The sequence below is a fragment of the Pteropus medius genome, unplaced genomic scaffold (assembly GCF_902729225.1).
Source record: "Pteropus medius unplaced genomic scaffold, Ma_sr-lr_union100, whole genome shotgun sequence".
Lineage (NCBI taxonomy): Eukaryota > Metazoa > Chordata > Mammalia > Chiroptera > Pteropodidae > Pteropus > Pteropus medius.
Window position 1 is genome coordinate 8,220,436 of NW_024349224.1, and position 20,304 is coordinate 8,240,739.

The window sequence follows — 20,304 nt, forward strand, 5'->3', positions numbered from 1 at the left end:
TCCAGTTTGCGGTATCTAAGGCCCTAGACCCATGAAAACATTTATTAATGAAAGATTCAAGCAGCAAAGTTTGAGCCACACAGTTGGTTTATTAAACACAGACCGAAGGATTTAAGGTTATTGAGTCCTTTTACCTCCAGTTAATTACAGCGCAAATAGGCCTTTCCTGCCGCGGCACCATTGTACCAGCGGATGGTCTTCTCGGGGCCTCCTGGTGCCCCCCACCAACCCATTCTGAAGACATAGGGTCATATGTAGGGAACGGTGCCTCTGGAAAGATTGTATTCCCAACATTGGAGCTAGGCAGGGGATAGAGTCCAGCTCCTTCTCCAAGCCTTCTCTCCGCTTCCTGCCACCATCAGCATCATAGATGTAACTGGATTTTCAGGCATGCCAGGGGAGCAGGGTTTGACCACTGCTGCATGGGCACAGCTCCACTTAATTAACTAAACTGATAGTGTGGGAAAGGAAAAAACCTTAAAAGCCAGCACAAGCCCTCATTTTAATGGCTTGCAGGTTCTTAAAGGAACATGAAACTGTGTTTAACAGAGCATACGATAGAAGCTCTGTCTGTAAAGACTGTCTACTATGGCTTAGTAATTTTTAAAAAGATTACTGTAGTAATGTTTATTATAAAAATTGGAAAGTAGGGGAAAAAAGCAAAATGAAACTAAAATCCCTTATAATCCATCCAGAGATTTCTTTTTTTAAAAACACTTAAAATTTGATATATATATTTTTTGTTGTTATACTTAATATGCCTTAAATAGCTTTCCAGGTTATTAAATAACAGTATTTTAATATTTTTTTCAATTTATTATTATATAATTGTACTATATTAATCAATGCCTCAAGGTTAGATAATTATATTTTCGCCTTTTTATCATTATTACTATAAAAGAAAAATTATAAACCATTCTGAGTTTTCTCAGGAAAAATGCTTAGAAGTGAACCTTATATAGCAAGGGGGAAAAAAGATTTCATTTTTGAAATTCCTGTGCTATAAATCACTGTGTAATTTCATGTGTTTATCTTTAACAGTTTAAAAAGCAAAAATTTTATGAGTGAAGATGAATCCTTTTTTTTAAACATGCTTTTGGGTAATTGTTACCCTAGGGAATTTTAAATCTCCAGAGAGGCAAAGAAGCACATAGTTTTGATCTTACCATATTTCACTGATCCTAAAATGCACGTTTTTTTCACATTTTTAGCATCTCTGAAATTGGGATGTCTCGTATAATGGATGGCCCGTCATAGGTTAATTGGCAGCTTTTTCTTTTTAATGGTTCATATGATACTGGTATGTAGGGGTCAGATCAGTTGCATAAGAAGCTAGAAAGTTGAATATGTTGAATCCAGGGCTACAGTACAGACTCAATACAGTGACATCAAAACTGAGACACTTAGCAGAATCCTGGTAATATACACCCGATCCTAACAGTGTTTCACTTTATTCTGTAGGAGATACGGTAGGATTTCTGTTAGACTTGAATGAAAAGCAAATGATCTTCTTTCTAAATGGCAGCCAGCTGCCTCCTGAGAAGCAAGTCTTTTCATCTACTGTGTAAGTAGCTTTTTTCAGTCAAAACTTTTAAGAGATGCATGGAATGTACTTTACTCCAGAAAAAACTGTCCATTTGTGTAGTCAGTTGTGATGAGAAATCACTTTATTTCAAGTAATTGGGGACCCATTTGATTGTACCTGAAGCTGTCCCAAAATTTGAACTAGGAAGCTGAGGGCAGGAGACTGGTTCACAGTCCTGTCAGGGTTATGAACAATCTGTCACCCTTCTTTTCAGCTAGGGTGTGACCCATCCCAATTCTGAGAATGAGCTTTACTTTGTTTGTTTGAGTTCTCTTGACCTCTGTACTCCTTTTTATCTGTAGATCTGGATTTTTTGCTGCAGCTAGTTTCATGTCATATCAACAATGTGAGTTCAATTTTGGAGCAAAACCATTCAAATATCCACCATCTATGAAATTTAGCACTTTTAATGATTACGCCTTCCTAACAGCTGAAGAGAAAATCATCTTGCCAAGGTAAGGACTCTGCCAGGCTATCTCCAGACTTCCACGTGTGTCCCGTGAGAAATTACAAGTTTTTAAGAGACTTTTTTCAGCTTTATACAAATAATTTTCAAACCCTGAGTAAAGTAGTGACTTCCTAGGAAATATAAATTACTAAACCACATCCCAGAAGAGACATAGACAAAGTAATTATTAAAAAATTAATTGAAAAGAAATTAGGAGCTGTGTTTGCAAAAAGCACCAGACCCAGGTGGTCTCACAGGAGCCACCAAACCTTCGAGTCACAGATAACTTCACTGCCATTTATCACAGAACCCAGAAAGAAAGAGTGCTTCCAAATAATGTTTATGAAATAAACAACATTGTTGTAAAAATCAGACAGTATTACATGTGCACATACACCAGAAAACCCCTGCCAACTTCGATTAAATGTCGATGTAAAAATCCCGAATAGTAGGAAATCAAGTGCATCTTTTAACAGACTTGGGATTGTTGAAACAGACTTCTTGTTGGGTTTAAGCCATGTGGCAAACCTGCCCACACTTCTACAGCCATTAAGATGGGGATGCCATCTTGGATAAAATTTCACAGCCCTTATTTTTCAAAACTGATTGGCATTAATTGTCTCGTCGGCTAAATGCCTGCTTTTCTTCCTCACGAGATGAACACAGTCTGTTCCTTAAGCTGGGAAAGACTCCAGCTGCTTCTTGGTAATTACTTCGAGTTGGAGCTTGTTTCACAATATGAGCCAAAGTTTATCATTTTCTACCAGAGCAGCTTCCTGGGCCTGTGTGGGGAAGGCATTCCAGTTACTAATGCCACATTTGTTATATGAGTGACAGTCTCTCTCAGCGGTGAAGGAGACCACCTTGGTCAGGGTGGAGCCTTTGTCGGGCCATCATGCCCCTAAAGGTACCTAAAATAAGTTATAATCCTAGTTCCTGTTTTGGCTCAAAAAGCAGGTCTATAAACAGCTTTGTGCTTCACCTTAGACTCAGTATCTCAGGGCTCGAGAGTGGCTCTGAAGTTTCCAGATAAACTAGAAAATGTCGCATAGTGACAGCAGCATTGCTTGCAGCAGCAGAACCTCCAGAATATCCCAGACAGAAAGACTGTCCACTTACATCTCAGCTCAGGGACCTGAGGTTCATTCCTAGAACTTCCCTTCACCTTGTCTTTGTTGCTTGACAGAGATTCTGGACTTTAATTCCTCCTGCGGAAAGTCTGAAGTGGCAGCTCTCGCATCTGCCATACCCCATTACCTTTTCATTTAGCCTGTCTTGAATGCGGCGCGTAAGTCCGCTTCTCACATACACCTAGAAGGGTGCGACCAATCCATCAGAGAATTCCCCTAGAGTCTGGCCTAGATTAAAACTGCTCCAGCGTTTAGTTAACTGCCCCTGCAGAATTGGACTTTCCAAAAGTTAGATGGCAACAGGCATCAACTACCGGCAAGTCTCCTCTTATGGACAGCTTCTGGGTCCTCCCTCGGTACAACGTCAGTTCAGCACCGAAAGTGCAGCCTGCCTTGAATAGAAACAGCAGAGTTACAGTCTAGGGCAGTCCCGTGCTACATAGACCTTCGTCTCTGACAGTGACACCAAGACAGGAGTTGTCGGAGGCTAATTGAGTGTCCTCCTTAATGCCAACCTCCTGCCAGTACATACCGGTCACACTTAATTAGATTGTGGCACTAAGTGTTAACGTGCCCAAGATCGTTTTCTATGCCGTTAATATTTTCAGCTTGTGTTCCAAAAGCTGTATTCAAGGATACTTTTTACTCAGTGGCACAGAACTCCTTCCTGGCTTGAGGATAGGGGACCGCGGCCCTTTACTTTATAGATTGTTCTATATTGTGTGTACTCTCTGTCTCTAATTCATCTCCTTTCATTCATTCTTTTTTCTTCTTAACCTTTTTATTATGGCAAACTTCAAATACACAAAGAAAACAAGAATAGTTCAGTGAAGTACTATGTACCCACCTCTCAGCCACAAGAGTCATCCACATGCAGCCACCTGCTTCTCCAGTCTTTCTTCATCTCTGTTAATACCTTATTATCATTCCGGTTTCCCTGGCCATAATCCTGGACTGTCCTTGACATCGCACTTCCTGTCATTCCCACATTCAATCTCTCAGCAAATCGTGCGGGCCGTGTCTTCAAATTATATCCCAAATCCAGCTACTACATATCATCTGTCACCATGGTCAAGGCCTCCATAATTTCCCACCTGGATTATTTTTGCCCTGCCCTCTAACTGGTCTCCCTGTTCCTGCCTTGACCCTCTTCAGTCTATTCAGCATAGCCTCCAGAATGATTTTGTTATAGCTTAAATCAGATTGTGTGCTTCTCTGGTCAGAATGCTTAGTGGCCTCCCATTTCACTTAAGGTAAAAGCTTAAATTCTCGCAGTGACCTACCTTGTCCTACAGGATTTGTCCCCTCCTTTCCGTTACTTCTGTTACTTACCTCCTACCCTCTTCCATTTGTTCATGCTTCTTTAGCCACCCTGGCCTCCTTAGTGCTCCTAAAACATACTGTAGTTTTAAACTTTTAAACATTTAAAACACACTGAGGTCTATTGTAGCCTCAGGACCTTTGCACTTGCTGATTCTGCAGCCAGAATGGTCCTGTTTGTGTTTTCCAACACCACCAAGCAATAATTCAATTCTGGCACTATCTACCTAGAGAGAGCATCAGATCCCACAGGTTAAGGGCTGTTATACAAGACTGCTCTTCTCCCCGATTTTAGATGCCAATCAAAAGTCCAGGTTGTTTCCTGTGCATCTGACCAACCAGCTATAAATAAAAGGTTCCCACAGCCCCCTCCTTGTGATTGATCAATTTGCTAGAGCAGCTTACAGAACTCGGGAAAAGTTTACTTTATAGATTACTGGTCAATTGTAAAAAGGATATAACAGGAACAGCTAGGCAGAAGAGATGTATAGGGCAGGTTATGGGAAAAGAGCTGTCTGAAGGCGGAGAGATACTTTACTAGTCCTCTCTTCACTGCAGAATTGCTAGGGCTCGGAACAGCGCCTGGCCCTTAGTGAAGCCTCAGTGCTTGAACGAATGCCCCCTGTTCCTCTTGCCCACGCATCAGGGCTGTACCTTCAGCAGTGTGGCTCTGCCGACTGCTTTTCCACTCCAGACTGAGCAAAAGTGCAAGGCAAGGATTCTACCCTGGGGTGTCTAGACCTCCAGGGAGTCTGCGATAGGCTATCATAACACCTTGAAATTGTATAAAAACGTGTATGTACATTTTTCTTGGGAAATACTATATGCTTTTCATCAAACTCAGAGATGTGCGCCTTAAAAGGTTAAAAATATGCTGGTAAAATAAAAAGCACTGGACTTAGAATTAAAAGATTTGAATTTGATTCCTGAATCTGTTTACTGTATGTGACCTTATGCAAATCAACTCCTTAAACTATTTGTACAAGGGGAACGACCGTGCCTCCTTATTCTAAAATGGAGTCCAGTGATATTGAATCTCTATAAGAGTGAAACGAGATGTGCGCGAAAACTACTGAACAAAAGGAATGTCGACGCAAGAATGTCCAAACCTATAGAAATATTTTATAAGAGTTTATTAGAGTTAGAGCGAAACCGAGGACAAGCCTGGAATATGTCAACAGATTGAGAAAATGCTCAGGAGAATGGCAGTTTTGCAGGGGTTTTTTATGCATTTAGAATCAAAAGAGAGAAGGAAGATACATGAAATCCATTGGTGATAGATTACAGAGGCCGGAATAAGCAAGGCGGGAGAGGGGGGTGGGTTTCTAAGATTGGTGGGTATAAGATACTTAACATTTAACATTTACAGTAAGTACAGATGGTATGTGGGCACTAGGATAATAAAGAGGAATTTCAGGTGCTCCACCCAGTGCCTCCCAGGGGTTATGCCTCCCAGGTGTTTGGAAAAGATTGGCATTTCAAAGGTGCATCATCCTAGATGCCTAAAGCAGGGGCGCTCAAGGCAAAGATAACCTTTTACTAAGGGAGCTGTAGGCCTGGGACTAGACTGCCCACCTTGACCTGCCCAGTTAGGAATTTATGATCAGATCACCCTGTGTGATTACATTCCGTCACTGAGCTTGTCAGGCCTGCTGTGTGGCCCTCTGAGCTTGTCAGGCCTGCTATGTAGTCTTTTTTCGTTCACTATGCTTTCAGAGCATTTTCAAAGCATTTCTTACACATCACTGCTAACAGACCCCATTGATTTGTTGACAAACTGTGTTTTCTACTCAGGCACAGGCGTCTTGCTCTGTTGAAGCAAGTCAGCATCCGGGAAAACTGCTGCTCCCTGTGTTGCGATGAGGTAGCAGACACACAATTGAAGCCATGTGGACACAGGTAAGAGGGTTTGTTTGATTATTTCCTGTTTCGTACATCAGCCAAAGTTTCATCCATTCCGTTCCTGAATTGCTTTAAAGTGTCGTCATTTCCATAGCTGTTCATCAAGGTGGGCTGAGTGAGAAATTAGAACTGCCATGTAGTGCGTGGCTGCCTTCCAGAATGTGCCTGAAATATAAGAAGCCACTTTATATGGAATGCCCGTGTTTTCTCAATACTATATTTTTAATAGTTTTCACGTCACAAAATGTAAAAGGTTTAATGCTATTTATGAGCTTCTTGGGAAATCTCTCTTAGTCTTAGGCCTCCTCATATGCTCACCACCTACAGCCCTAAGCACTGAGGAGGCAGTGCCTCCCTGCCATCTAACCAGATTTCAGTTGTGTGAGATGAACTCAGAGAGCAGCCTGGATGCTGTAGATCCGAGTGGCTAAACAGCGAGACCAGCGAGTGGGCCGGTCCCCGAGAAGGGCATCCCAGCTGGAGTTAGGCAAGGAGCTGGCGGCATGCCGGCCCGGCCTGGGCCAGGCGCGTGCTGACTGAACCTGAGCCATTCCCGTGCTGATGTTCCAGGCCAGCTCCCCGTAATTCATCACAGTTCATACCCCGCCTTACTCTTATTTGTGACATAGCTTTAGCTACCAGGTCTCCTAGGGGTCCAGAGCCTAGAGTGATGGACCCCAATTTGTCACCCCCAGGTATGGCTCAGCTTGGGCCCCTGGGGACTCTGCTTCTACTGGTCTGCTGTGTTTTGAAATGGCTTGTTAGCTGATCGGCTACTAGGGGAAGTGCATGCAATTTATCTCCTGCACCAGTCTGTCTTCTGAAGGAAAGCACAGTGGCTCCGGCTGTGGTTTTCCTTGGTATCAACTGCGGCCCAGAATTCCTCATTTTAGCCCCTTTGGAGGTTTTAGTTTCCAGGGCCTCAAAGGCAGACACAGACTTTAAATGTTGGATATCTTGATACCCGTTGGTCTCTGTTTCTGTAAAAACGTTAAGATCCCGAACAGCAGGATCTGGTCTTACTCATCTTCGCGCTCTCAGACCCTTCTCGGTGGTCTTTGCACAGTCAGGGTTTGTGAATGAAAGCCGAAATCTAAAACCTTAGAGTCAGGCACCTAAAGTATGAGCAGTCTCCTCAATACAAAAATCCAAAACGGAGTTGGAAGAGGAAATTAAAAGAATTCCAAGAAAGTTAGCTTAACTTTCAGCAGCCACAACAATTTTAAAAGGGTGGGGGTAAAGAAGGGAAGTCCGGAGAAATTAATGACACGAAGAGACCTCAAGAAGAGATGGGAATCTAATTCCTCTTCCCACAGAAGAAACCAAGCTGTTATCGAAGCTCCCTTTGCCCTCCTCCCCGAAAGCACTAAGCAGGTGGTTTCACAGGTGAATTCTTTCAAACATCTGCGGAATAGATAAGATTCTATTTAAATTTCTCCAGACCATGGAGAAAACAGGAAAATTACTATATTCTTTTCACAACACCTGCATGAGAATCATACCAAAAGCTGATAAAGAAAACTTAAGAATATAAATTTAAAAATCTCAGGTATTAATTAGCAAATAGGACCCAGCAACACAACCTAAGGGGCAGGAAGGGGTGGGGGGCGGCACTGCTTATCTCAGGAACACGGGGATGGTACGATGTAGAGACTCTATTAATGTAATTTACTCAAATAGGCTAAGGGGGAGAGGTACAAGGAATCACCACTTTCTCTCAAAATGCTGTAAAGGCACTTGTTAAAATTCAGTATCCATTCCTCATGGATGGAGGGAAGAAACCTGTATAAGATAGGAATGTGTGGATACTTCTTTAACATTATAAACACATATACATCTTAACCAAATGCTAGCATCTTTTTAATGTGACACACTGGAAGCATTCCAAGAGATGCTGTGGACAAGGCAAGGCTGCCAGCTGTCAGCACCATGACTTGCATTGTACAGGCTAAGGCAGTTAGCCAAGAGAGAGAAAAGGAGAAAACTGGAAAGAGGAGCAAATCATCATTTGGAGATTATATACCTGGGCACCAAGGGAATCGACTGAAAACCTGTTAGCATCAGGGTGACGATTGAATAAGCTCGTTGGTTACAAAAAAGCAGTAGATCGTCTATGTCTGAATAGCAGCCAGTTAGAACATATGATTGATTCATTTTACAATAGTCAAAGTGGGGAGGCTATCTGAGAATACATACCAAGAAATTGTGGTACTTATATAAAGAAAACTTAAACTACCAAAGAATGTAATAGAAGACTTGAATAAATAGATCTATTCTGGGATAGGAAGACCTCTCACTATTGTTAAGTGATGATTTCCCCTAAACCCTAAGTTTAATTTAGTCCATATAAAAAGGGCAACATGATTTTTTTGTTGTTGTTCTAGAAATAGAAATGTCAAAAGTTCATGTGATACTAAGGCAAGAAAATTTTGAAAAATAAGAGGTATAGGGGGTCCTACCCATGGGAGGGAGACTTATTTATTTATAGAATTACTTACTTTTTTAGCCATTATTACCTTTTCAAGTAACAAGCTTACCAGTTTACATTGAGTCAGCAGTGGTGGTCAGTTTGACCTTTTGAAGTGTTGACCTAACATATTTATCTTTCTCCTCAGTGACCTGTGCATGGATTGTGCCTTGCAACTGGAGACCTGCCCATTGTGTCGTAAAGAAATAGTGTCTAGAGTCAGACAGATTTCTCATATATCATGACACACATGAAGAGGCATCATGGACTTATTTCTACTCAGTTCCAGCCAATGTTGAAAAGAAAAACAGAAAAAAAAAAAAACCATCTCTAATCAGTTGTATGCACATTGAAACTTATAGCCATGGCCAGATTTTATGCTAAAAAATGGTAGTTTGTCAAGGACAAAATTCTCTTAGAATCTAACCCAACTTGCCAGCCCTGAGAAATTCCTTTTAAGGCCAAGGAAAGCTGAATGCTAACAAGCTAGGCCTGCGGTATCCTCCATGAAAAACAGTAGGGGACAGTCAGCGCCCTCCTGAGAGCTGAAACCACACCGGAATTTTCCATGTTGGGTTCATTTGATTGTTTAGCATAGGAGGTTTTGTCTCATTTTCTAAAGTTTTATTTTGGACAGAAGTCATTATGGAGAAGTTTAAATGACAGCATTTCTGGGTTAAATATAAATTCCCATTGGTCAGAGATACTGGCGTGTTAAGCGCAGATATTGCACTGCAAGACTTGAATCTATAAAACTGGGATCACACAGGTCAATACTACAAGCAACATGGAGGGCCTGAAAGAAGGTGCACAGACTGTAGAAAAAAACCCAAATTTTTGATATTTCACTGATTCCAAAGAACATTCTAGTTTTTTTTAACTGCAGAAAATTGCTGGTATTTTCACATTCATGGTATTTCTATCCAGTTTCAGTACCCACATTTTGTGAGGAAAAAATGTTTTAACAATGCAGGAGGAGTTCTTAAATTAATTGCTATGTTTGGAGAAAATTTGGTATTTAGGGTATTTTTAAGGTACCATCAAATCAGGTTTTTTGTTTTTTGTTTAAAAAAATTTTTTTTAATCAGTATTGTTCTTGGAAGTAATATACTTTGAAACTCTTGAACTCTAATAGTGTCATAAACTCTTAGAGGACAGTCTGAGAGCACGTATTCATATTGTTTTAAATAAATACATGTTTTGAATAGTAAATTCAATCATGGATTATTGACTATGTCTTCATCAAAAGTGTTAATCCCTCTCAGGGTCTCTGGTGAAGACCTTCAAGAGTTTTGTTTTTTTCTCCCAGAAAATTGGAAGGTAGAATTGTAAATTCATAGAACTTATTTTATAATGGTGTACCTCAGCAGCTGCCTTTCAATTTATGCCAAGTCCTTACTGAGTTTATACTTGAATAGTAAATATGTCTTCTGAGTTTTACAGTGTCTTAAACTCAATGCACATTTTTTCTTCCTTTCCCACCCTTCCTTGTTTGTAGTTCATTAAACTGTCCTATCACAGAGCTGATTTCCTTCCTGGCCGTACTTGTTGGGGTGCTGGACTTTTTCCATGTCTTTAGTCTTCCATAAATTCAAAAATATATATAAATATATATATATATGTTCTCTAGCTTGTGGTGAATACAGTAATTTGCATTGAAGAAATAAATTGCCTTTTTTGACTAAGATTTCACAATTTTCATTGATGCCTGCTGCTAAGGTTCCAAGACATCACACTCTCAGGTTTAAGGGCTACTTTCCAGGATAGGAGAGAAGTAAGTATTAGAATTAAGAAGCAACACTTACCCAGCAAATCTTTATTGAGCACCTAATATGTTCTGGGTATTGTGCCTATGTGTACTTGTCCTATTGTGCCTATTGCTTACATGTGGTTGTGGGGAGAAGACAACAGATTTGTGTTTATTGTAATACGTTATTAGTGCCTTGAAAGAAAAGAATAGGGTGCTATGAGAGAGAATGAGGGGGACTTAATTTAGATGGCAGGGTAGAGGAGGGTAGAAGGAACCTCACTGAGGAAGTAATAATAGTAAAAACCCAAAGGAAAAAGTAAGACGTGGCCAGGCAGAGAGACTAAGAACAAGCTTCTAGAACTAGGTAGCCTCATAAACAATCTTATAGGCAAATTCAAGAGGAAGAGAGCTCAGTGGGCTCCATGATCTGATGGACGGCCCCTGCAGCTAGTAAGGTAGGAATGAGTGGGTAGAGAATTGTATGCTCCGGTGGTAGAGAGGTCCAGGGACTGACTGCTCAGGAAGCCATGTTAAGGATTTTGTATTTTCCCCTAAGTGCAATAGAAAGTAAAGGAGTTTGAGCATGGAAGTGCTTTGATAGTTTTTTTAAAAGATGGCTGTGGCTTCCATGTGGAGAATGGAGAGGGAGGAAGGGGCAGGAGAGAGGACAAGCAAAAAATGGAAGTAGTAAGAACAGTAAGGAGACTGTGAGGGAATCTAGCAGAGAGGTGAAGGTCTATAAATTCGGGAGAGATAGAGAAAAATAAATGGAATTAATAGGTAGTCTGTCGGACCCTCTTAGCTTTCTAGATCGCTATCTGCCCTTGAACTTTCACATAAGATGGTCTGCTTTTCCAGTTCTTTCAGACCATAAAACAAGATTTTAATATTAAATTATTCATTCAGGACAGAAGCAAAGTTGTAATCTTGGAGCTACTTCAAAGGGAAAGACCTTTATTCCACATAGAAAAAACTAGGGATTAACAAGCTATGTGGAAAAGAATAAACAGTAATCTATGTTCTGCACTGCTTGTAAGCATTTTAAGAGAAGGTGAAAGCCAGGCTTTTACTGATATATTGTCCCAGAGAGAGAGAGAGAAAAAAAAAAAAGGTTAGTTTTTATTTCCTAGAAACATCCCCAGGATTCCAGCCCCATCCCGAAAAACTGTTTTTAATGAATTGTTCCCTTTTTTGAATGATAGTGATAAAGTAAGGTCATAGCGTCATTTGCAGAATGTCAGGAAACAATGGTTCAATCACAGAAACTGAAACAATTTCACTGGCAGAAAGTGAATTGCATGAATTTCAACTATCTTGAATATGTATCTGTGAAACCAAGATAGTCCATTTTTTCTATTAAAACAATTCTTAATGCTTACCCAAAAAATATTTAAGAAATGGAAAACATTGAATACAGTCAAGTAAAAAAATACATATATATTCAAGTAAATTTTTAATTTTTCTACAAAAAGGCCACCATTCTATTTTTGCAGAAAAGTAATATGTTCTGGTTCCCAGGAGTTTTGTTTGGCAACTCAGGGACCGGGGCCATAAGTACATAGCATGATGATTAAAACAGAAGTGAGAGTGAGCCTGAACTGAACCCAGGTTCCAGCCCCAGGATGCCACTTATCATCAATACGCAAGTACTCAAGCTTTGCTTTCCTAATCTGTAAAATGGAGATGATAATACTCCCCTCATAGGGTTGTTTTTTTTTTCTTCATAGAATTTCAAGTATTTCAAAAGAAGACAATGTTTCATAAATGTTTAGCACCAGTACCTGGCACATGGCTGAGTAAGTGGGTACCTAGGACTATTTATCCCCATTTGTTCTTACAGCCAGAGATGGTCAAGTAGATTAAAGATGGTCATATATTCTTTGACATTCCTCCCATCTATAAAATGAGTTTTATGTCTCCTCCTCTTAAACCTTGGTGGGCTCTGTGTCTGCTTGACCAATTGAATTCAGTGGAAATGACACTGTGCTATTTCCAGTCCTAGACCTTTAAGTGACCGGTAGCTTCCACTTCCTGTCTCTTGAGATATCTGCTCTTGGACCCAGCCACCATAGTATGCGAAAACCCAAGCAACCCTGGGAAGAGCTACATGGAGAGGAACTGAAACTCTTCCACCCCAATCCTCTGAACCAACACACCACACTGAGCTCCCAGTGAGGAGCCAGCACTAGTAGGCCAGCCACGTGAGTGGGCTTGGAAGAAGCTCCTCTAGCCGGGTTCCAGCTGCCCCAACTGATGCTGACTGGAAAGAGATAAGCTGTCCTTTCCAAATTGCAGATCAGTGAGAAAAGTAATTGTTTTAAGTCACTAAATTTTCGGGTGGCTTATAACAGCAATAGATAACTAGAATAGATGAAATCATTTTCTCCTCCACTCTGAACCCATATATGATAAAGCACTAGAAAGGGTGGGCAAGTTCATTTAGTCCAAAAGAAATAAGTGGTTTATAGAGAAAGTAGGTCATGAAATCTGCTGAGTTTGCTTTGAGCTTTGTGACCAGTGCTGGACTTAAACAGAACTCACCCCAGTTATTCAGCAAACCTTTTTAGACGCCTGTCTTCTACTTGGTGCTAAGCAGAGTTAATACCTCCGAGAATGGATCTCCCCCGGGATACAAGAGTATCGTGATAACAATTTCTAGTTCCAGATCCCACTGATACTTACTTTACGTCCATTCAAAATGTCAATTCATTTAGGCTGGCCATCTGACCTTCAGATGAAACCTAAGCCATACCTTAAATCCCTGTAGATACGTACCACACATTTGGCCAAAAGGTATAATGCAACCGGAGACGGATCAAGAGAAATCAGCTCTAGGGAATCTTTTTTGCAAAATTTGGCAGTGTCGGAGCAGACTCTTCTCTGCGTTGTTCAAATAAGTTCTGTCAACTTTTATGTCGCCTAATTAGCCAAGAGACCAGTTAACTGCCTTATAATCTTTATGATGCGACTATGATCGCTGATGTAAATTACGACTTCCACTTATTGCGATGAGGCTTTCCTTCCACAAGAGGGAGTAACTCCTTGCAAATCTGGTCTGCATTATCTGATTAAAAAAGCTAAGCAGTCGGCTTTCAAGAGATTTGCAATTTATAGTGTTCTTAAAACCCGCTTTAAACTACTTAGTCTTCCTCTTAAATCTTGTAATTTCTAAATGAGGAAATCGAGGCCCTTGGCTTGGATTTCTTCCTCCATAAAACGGGGCGACGTGAGATTTAATCACCGCTCAGCGCGTGAACACGTCAGCGACCCGTTGAGCTTATCGAGGTCCAGCTTCCCTTCGCGACTAGCTAGCCCTTTCCCTCACTTCCTGTCTCTATTTTTGCCCCGCCCTCACGTCAGGCAACGCGCGTCTGTCATTGGCTGTCGGGACCCGCGAGGCGGCGGAAGGGGTTGCAGTGACCATGGTAACGGGAGGCGGAGCGCGGCCCCGGGAGGTCGGTTATCGACGCAGGGCCTCTGCGGCTGCAGCGGCTCGCGCCGAGGCCAGGCGGGGTGTAGATCCCCAGCCGGCGCGTGGCTGCAGCCGGAGAACCTAAGGCGGTGGCCTCGGCGGCAAGACCTCCCCGATGCCGGTTGGGGCTCTGCGGAGCGGAACGGAGGCTGGGCCCGGGCCGCGGGCAGGGTAGGAAGCCGACGGGCCCGCTTGTCCGCGCAGGGTGGATGCGGTGGCGGCGGCGGCGGCGATGGACGCCTTAGAGGAAGAGAGCTTCGCGCTGTCCTTGTGAGTGACAACGCCCTGGAGGCTGGGGCACGCTGGCGCTCGGCCTCGGCCCTTTGAAGCCGGAGTCCTCGCGGGGTGGGAGACCGCCAAGGCTCAGCACATATTCCCCGGTGTGGATTCCGCCGCTGCTGCGACCGCTGGATTTAGGCCTGGGACTGCGGGGCGGGTGTCGTGCATTTATCAAAGCCTCCATCACAATCCCCCCGCCTCTAATCTTTAGTCGTCAGCAGAGCCTGGCGGGTTTGAGCTGCCCAGGCCGGACCACGGGTTAGAGAACCCTCTACCACAAGGGGCTCCTGATCTAATTGCGCCCCACCCCCGGCCGGTATCTCGCCCGCGGCCGATTCACGCTCACAAATAGATAGGTGTGGGGTGATAGTGAAGATGCGGTGAGTATAACCCGTGGGAAATAAATGCGGAGGAGTCTTAAGATGTCTCATGCGACCCTTTGCTCCTTATATTTGTCCTTTTTGTAATTGTTTCATATCAGATTTTCTGAAAATGGAACCATTTCATTCGTTTTTGATGTCACAGATGGGTTCAGTGTGTTTTATTCTGTTTGGAATTGCTAGATTAGACAGTGATCATTTTAATTGTTGAAAGTGAGTGATAGGTAGTTAATTTTGGTATATTTTCTTTTGTGCATGTTTGAAAATATCCATAAATTTTTTTAAAAACGAATTATTTGAAATAGCACCTAATCCAAGCATATTTTTCAGCTCTTCCGCTTCTGATGCAGAATTCGATGCTGTGGTTGGATGCTTAGAGGACATTATCATGGGTAAGCGTCCTTGCCACAATCTGGCCTGTGTACTGTTTAGTTCTTAGACCCTTGCTTTTAAGGACATTGAAATCAATTTAGTTTTTAAAAGAGGGAAAACATCAAGCTGCATATAATTTTAATGTAGCTCAATGTAATATTAAGCCTTACTGTGGTTTGTCTTAGAGGCAGACAACCCAATGACTCCTTAAAACAACTAACACCTGTCGATTCAGGAGTTGGGAAAGAACTTTCAGGTAATCGTGAACCCAGAAGTGATGGGGCTCCTGGCAGAACTTCGGGAAATACTGACCTACTATATTTCAGAGACTAAGAACAATTTCGTTTTTTAGTTTTTAGTTGTAATAGTTTTGTGACATAAACCACAGCACAAATGTCCATGAAGAAAGCAAGGTCGTCATACTTTTCAGCTGGTTCTGTATTGTCCTAGATTATGAGTTCCTGTTTGTGGGTTCATTTTGGCATCCATAAGTCCTACTGAAAAGCAGTAACACACTAAAGGTTTAAGACAAGTATGTGGGAGAGAAAAACTTAAATTTGATAAAGTTTTGTCTATTGATTTTAAGTTTTCTGAGAATTAGGAAAAGAACAGTTATTTGGTGTTATTAACATTGTTTTTTAGTCTAGTTTAGTCTGAAAATCACTGACCAAGTTTTTGTACCTTTGAGTCCAGTAAAGATTCCTACCCTTAACCCTATACATAGATGTTTGTAATTCATCTAAATTCCACCCAGCAATCCTATATAATAGGTACTATGATAATCCTCGTTTTTCAGTCGAAGAAACCGGAGCTTAGAGAAATTAAGTAACATGCCCAAGGTCACACAGTTCTCAGTGGCTGAGATAGGATTAGTCCCTGTCAGAGCCCATACATTTCTTCACTGCGCTGTTGCCATCACTGCTGCTGAAATTATATTAAAATAAGAGAACCATTTCATTCCTTTATGGTAATGTGAAGGAGTCCCACGCCGCCCTGTATGGGTGTGTGTAGAATAAACTGGATGATGGTGTTGGTTGCACAATGATGTGAAGGTTCTTAATGCCATCAAACTGTACACTTAACAGTGATCAAAATGGTAAATTTTATGTTGTGTATATTTCATTACAATTTGGAAAATAGAAAAAGACCAGATTGGTCTGTTTCAACATTTAACACTTCACTGATATACATTTAGCTTTTCCTCTCCTAGAGACTGACCATTGAAAAACCATTTCTGACGTATAATTCCCGCCTATTTATAACTCAGAATTGGTTTTAGTCTCCATTAAAAAATAAATTTTCCTATTGTGGTTCAGATGACGAGTTCCAGTTATTACAGAGAAATTTCATGGACAAGTACTACCAGGAGTTTGAAGACACAGAAGAGAATAAACTCACCTACACACCTATTTTTAACGAATACGTAAGTAAATTTCTATTTCTCATACCAGAGACTAGGATTTCTTTAATCTCTGAATTTTGCTTTACTTTTAAAATCTCACCAGTACCCTGCCAGGAATAGTAATTAGAATCTGGTTTAGTTCTCATCTCCTCTTGCTTTCTTCCAATAGGCTTTTGAGGCTATTTTCCAGATGTTTGATGAGTTAATGTCTATTTTAAAAGATATGTATGTGGCTTTATCATAATCCTGCTTTCACGTGCCCTTTGTGGGGACACCTTACATTTATATTTGGCACTTGGACCTTTTGGCTTTCACAGTTTTTTTTCTATCACCTAATCCAGCCAGGTACGTGTGACTGTCAGGTAAAAGTGAAAACCAAGACCAAGATCACTAACTAATTGGTGGCAGAGCCAAGACTAGAACCCCCAAACCTCGACTCTTGACCCTGGGATCTTTCCGCTCTGCGGAAGGCCCCGGAGCCTCCCGGAGCGATCTCATCTGTCTGAGAACGGGTTGGAGCGTTCAGGACTTTCTTTTCTTAACATGGAAGCTTGGCATAGGCCGCGCAGGTTTCCTAAAGCCAAGCCTCAGCTTCTAAGCCCCCTGCGATTGGACTGTAAGCTTTCGTGTCTGTTCTGTTTGCACAGATTGCATCTGCGTAGGAAGAAAAGCCCCACTTCATTCCTTCCTTCCTGCCATGGGGGTGGCAGCCCGGCTGCTCTCTCTGCCTACCTGAGAGCATTCCTCTTAGTAGTATAGTTACCTGTCAGTGCCTCTCTCCCTTGGTGGGCCAGGTCAGCTCCTCTAGAACAGGACAGGAGCTGTGTTTTGGTTCTTTGTTATCCCCAGCACTCAACACAGAGCCTGTCACATAAAATAGGCTCTTAGGACAAACTTTCTGAAAAGAAGTCTTGTTTTCCTAAAGCGCGTGTGACAGATCTTTTCACTTCCAGATCTCTCTGGTAGAAAAGTACATCGAAGAACAGCTGCTGGAGCGCGTTCCTGGATTTAACATGGCAGCTTTCACGACGACTCTACAGTAAGTCGCGCTTCTTCCTGCTTCGGTTTGAAATAAAAAAAAAGACATTCTTTTTTTCAGTGCTTGGACATCAAGGCTTAGAGCACTAAGCGGTTAGGTCCTGGGTGGGAGGGCCCTCCAAACCTTCGAATGAAATCTTGAAGAGACAGAATCTGTTCCATCATTTATCATGAAACAGCATCCTTTTCTTCTGCAGGCACCATAAAGATGAAGTGGCTGGTGACATATTTGACATGCTCCTCACATTTACGGATTTTCTGGCTTTTAAAGAAATGTTTCTGGACTACAGAGCAGTAAGTCACTCTTAGCTGTTTAGTTAGCCATATTGAACCACATAGAAAGTTCCAAGTACTGTTGTTGAACAAACCACCTCCTGTGCTTCTCTCCGTAAGACTGGCCGGTAGCAACTAGCAGGGGTGAGAAAGGTGAGCTGCTGTCCCCCAGCTGGGACCTGGTTCCCTTACTGAGGAATTACATTCTCGTGTTTTGATGAAACAGGTCCCAGGGACTCTTAGGGTCCCTAAATAATCAAAAGGACAAAACCAAAAGGCAGGTCTAATTCTGCCTTGCCTTTCATATAATACGGGCTCTTAAATAGGAAAAATGAATGTTTTCCAGTGAAGAGAGGTGCATTGTTTAAGCGTGACCAGGGCCAATGCTGAGCAAAATGGAAGTCATCTCCCCTTCCTGTGTGTGCTCCCTGGCGGTCCCACTCACCCTGGGAGCCTCCTTCCCAGGGCCAGGGTTCTGAGCTGGAAAGGACCTCTTTTCGATTCCTTGCCTCTTGAAGCTGTTGTTTTTCCTGTGTAGGAAAAAGAAGGCCGGGGACTGGACTTGAGCAGTGGTTTAGTGGTGACTTCATTGTGCAAACCATCCTCTGTGCCAGCCTCGCAGAACAATGTGCGGCGCTAGCTCCCTCCAGGCAGTGAGTGTGCTCGGGACTGTGGCAGCCCAGGATCCTGGGAGAGAGAGGCTGCGGCTAATGACGGAAAAATACATCTTGGAAAGACTAGCTCTGCTCTGCAACTTTTCATTAACGTTAAGTATTGATGGGTCAAAAAAAAATTACCTGACCCTCCCGGGGCCAGTTTCTCCTGAAAAACCTTGTGTTCAGTAACCCTAGTACCCCTCCCCAAGCAGACACCCCTCTCAGGGGCCTCTGAGCTAGGCTGGGCTGGAGCAAGCCCCCAGCCAGCATTCCACCTGGGGGGCCCTCCCGAGCATAAGCATCGGTGTGTCCGCACCCAGCACCAGCCCTTGGTCCCAGCGGGCTTTGCATGAATGTTTCTGTGCACTCCCAGCTTTTTCCATGTCTCAGTTTCGGTCCTTCAGCCTCAGTGGTGTTTTTGACTGTTGGGGAATCTTCATCTAGGATGTCACTCAAGCCAGCTGCCTGTCGATATTTCCGGCGCTCCTGTCAACCACAGCTCGTCCGGGCTGTAGGAATCAACTGAGAGAGACGTCCTTTACCTGAAAGCTACATGTGAACATCAGTTCCTAGTCTGACATTCGCAGTCCTTGTATCACCCTATCTTCTGCTGGTCCTAATGTAGTAGTCCCTGTTTCTAGAACCCTCTTTAAACATTTTTGAAAAAATATTTTTATAGATGAATACTCAGGCTAACTCAGTGGATATAATCTTGGAATTTCCACGATTACCCACTTAAAGATCAAAGTATTATATGCTGTGTGCTTTTTAGTCGTTAGTGCTGTGAAAGCAAAAACGCTTTCTCTGTTGGCGCTCCCGTTTTCCCGGGCACCAGTGAGTGTGCGCTCGGCCCGGAAGGAGATGAATGGTATCCTTTTCTTATAGCATGTTAAGTGTTTATGCCGTTTTGCTTAAAACCCTTTCTGTACAAACTAGTTCGTTAGGTTTTCTGTCGGGGTTGGGGCTCTGCAGGTCCTTTGTCCTGTCGGACACTTCCTACCAAGGTGGGGTTTTCCTGGTCATCTGTCTGCTTTGACTTAAAATACTGGCTTAGTACAGTGTTTGACAGAACATTATCGACCAGAAAACAGGGACATCACATCTCTAGAAAGAAGGAAAAACATAGTAGTTCGATTCCCAGTGTGTACCTTAAGATTTTTTTTTTTTTTTAGTAAAGAATCTACTCATTTTTCATTGGCTATTCTGATTGTAAAGAGCTGTATAGGCTGTGATTTCTGTACTGATGTGGCGCTCATTAAACACTTTTTGTATTACGAGTAAAATTTGAGGTGTTTTATAAAAATCATGACTCTAAACAAGTCATCTTTGCTACAGCCGCCGCCATCGCGTTAGTACTGCTTTGGTCTTTCAAGCCGAAGGCTCTCAGAGTCAGCCTTTTGAAATGCTCCTTCTCCTGGGCGTGCTTTCTCCCCTTATTCTTTTTATCAGTGGGACTGCCCAGTTCAGGCCGGGCATATCAGAAGCACTTGATGAAGACTCATTGCTCAGTCCACCAGGTTGAGAAAGGTCAGGTGGACAAGTCCAGAAATGAAATTATGAAAAAAGAATGAGAAGGCAAACAATTCTTTTCATCCTTTTTCCACTCAGGAGGAAACAGGCAAGCTTGTTGTGGTTTAATATTATTAGATTAAGCCTTCCAATTTCTTTTAAAACAAACTAGAAATCTGTCCCTCCATCCACACTGGAACTTATGTCATCACGTGCTACCTGGGGCTCAGGCCCGGCTTGCCCAGCCCTCCTCACCCGTGGAACGTGATATTCACCCAGGCCGCAGGGCCCGAGGGTTGGGTGGGAGAGGCACTGGCCAGA

General features: G+C 42.5%; 2 protein-coding genes and 1 long non-coding RNA gene across 9 annotated transcripts in view; all 3 read left to right on the forward strand.

Moving 5' to 3' along the window:
* Positions 1 to 10,539, forward strand: part of RSPRY1 (ring finger and SPRY domain containing 1) — a 39,313-nt gene extending 28,774 nt beyond the window's left edge. For all 7 annotated transcript variants that reach the window (XM_039880953.1, XM_039880950.1, XM_039880949.1 and 4 more), the window contains 4 exons: positions 1,462 to 1,564; positions 1,888 to 2,040; positions 6,278 to 6,382; positions 9,001 to 10,539. In XM_039880953.1, coding sequence (XP_039736887.1) covers positions 1,462 to 1,564; positions 1,888 to 2,040; positions 6,278 to 6,382; positions 9,001 to 9,097 — 458 coding nt within the window. In that variant the 3' untranslated portion in view covers positions 9,098 to 10,539. The remainder of the gene's footprint in view (positions 1 to 1,461; positions 1,565 to 1,887; positions 2,041 to 6,277; positions 6,383 to 9,000) is intronic.
* Positions 10,540 to 14,041: 3,502 nt separating this feature from the next.
* On the forward strand, positions 14,042 to 19,757 carry ARL2BP (ARF like GTPase 2 binding protein). The gene is made up of 6 exons (XM_039880957.1): positions 14,042 to 14,344; positions 15,064 to 15,125; positions 16,422 to 16,528; positions 17,461 to 17,546; positions 17,743 to 17,839; positions 18,357 to 19,757. The coding sequence occupies exons 1-6, from the start codon at positions 14,307 to 14,309 to the stop codon at positions 18,456 to 18,458; spliced, it is 492 nt and encodes a 163-aa protein (XP_039736891.1). The 5' UTR covers positions 14,042 to 14,306; the 3' UTR covers positions 18,459 to 19,757.
* LOC120617321 (uncharacterized) lies at positions 17,846 to 18,168 on the forward strand. Its single transcript, XR_005656887.1, has 2 exons — positions 17,846 to 18,062; positions 18,100 to 18,168. It is a non-coding gene; the product is annotated as an uncharacterized LOC120617321 (long non-coding RNA).
* Positions 19,758 to 20,304: the final 547 nt, after the last annotated feature.

What these genes read in the sequence shown, in the direction of transcription:
- ARL2BP (XM_039880957.1), top strand. Translation starts at nt 14,307, where the DNA reads ATGGACGCCTTAGAGGAAGAGAGCTTCGCGCTGTCCTT. An exon ending in GCTTTCACGACGACTCTACA is followed by an intron (nt 17,547 to 17,742) that starts GTAAGTCGCGCT and finishes TTTCTTCTGCAG; the next exon opens with GCACCATAAAGATGAAGTGG. An exon ending in TGTTTCTGGACTACAGAGCA is followed by an intron (nt 17,840 to 18,356) that starts GTAAGTCACTCT and finishes TTTCCTGTGTAG; the next exon opens with GAAAAAGAAGGCCGGGGACT.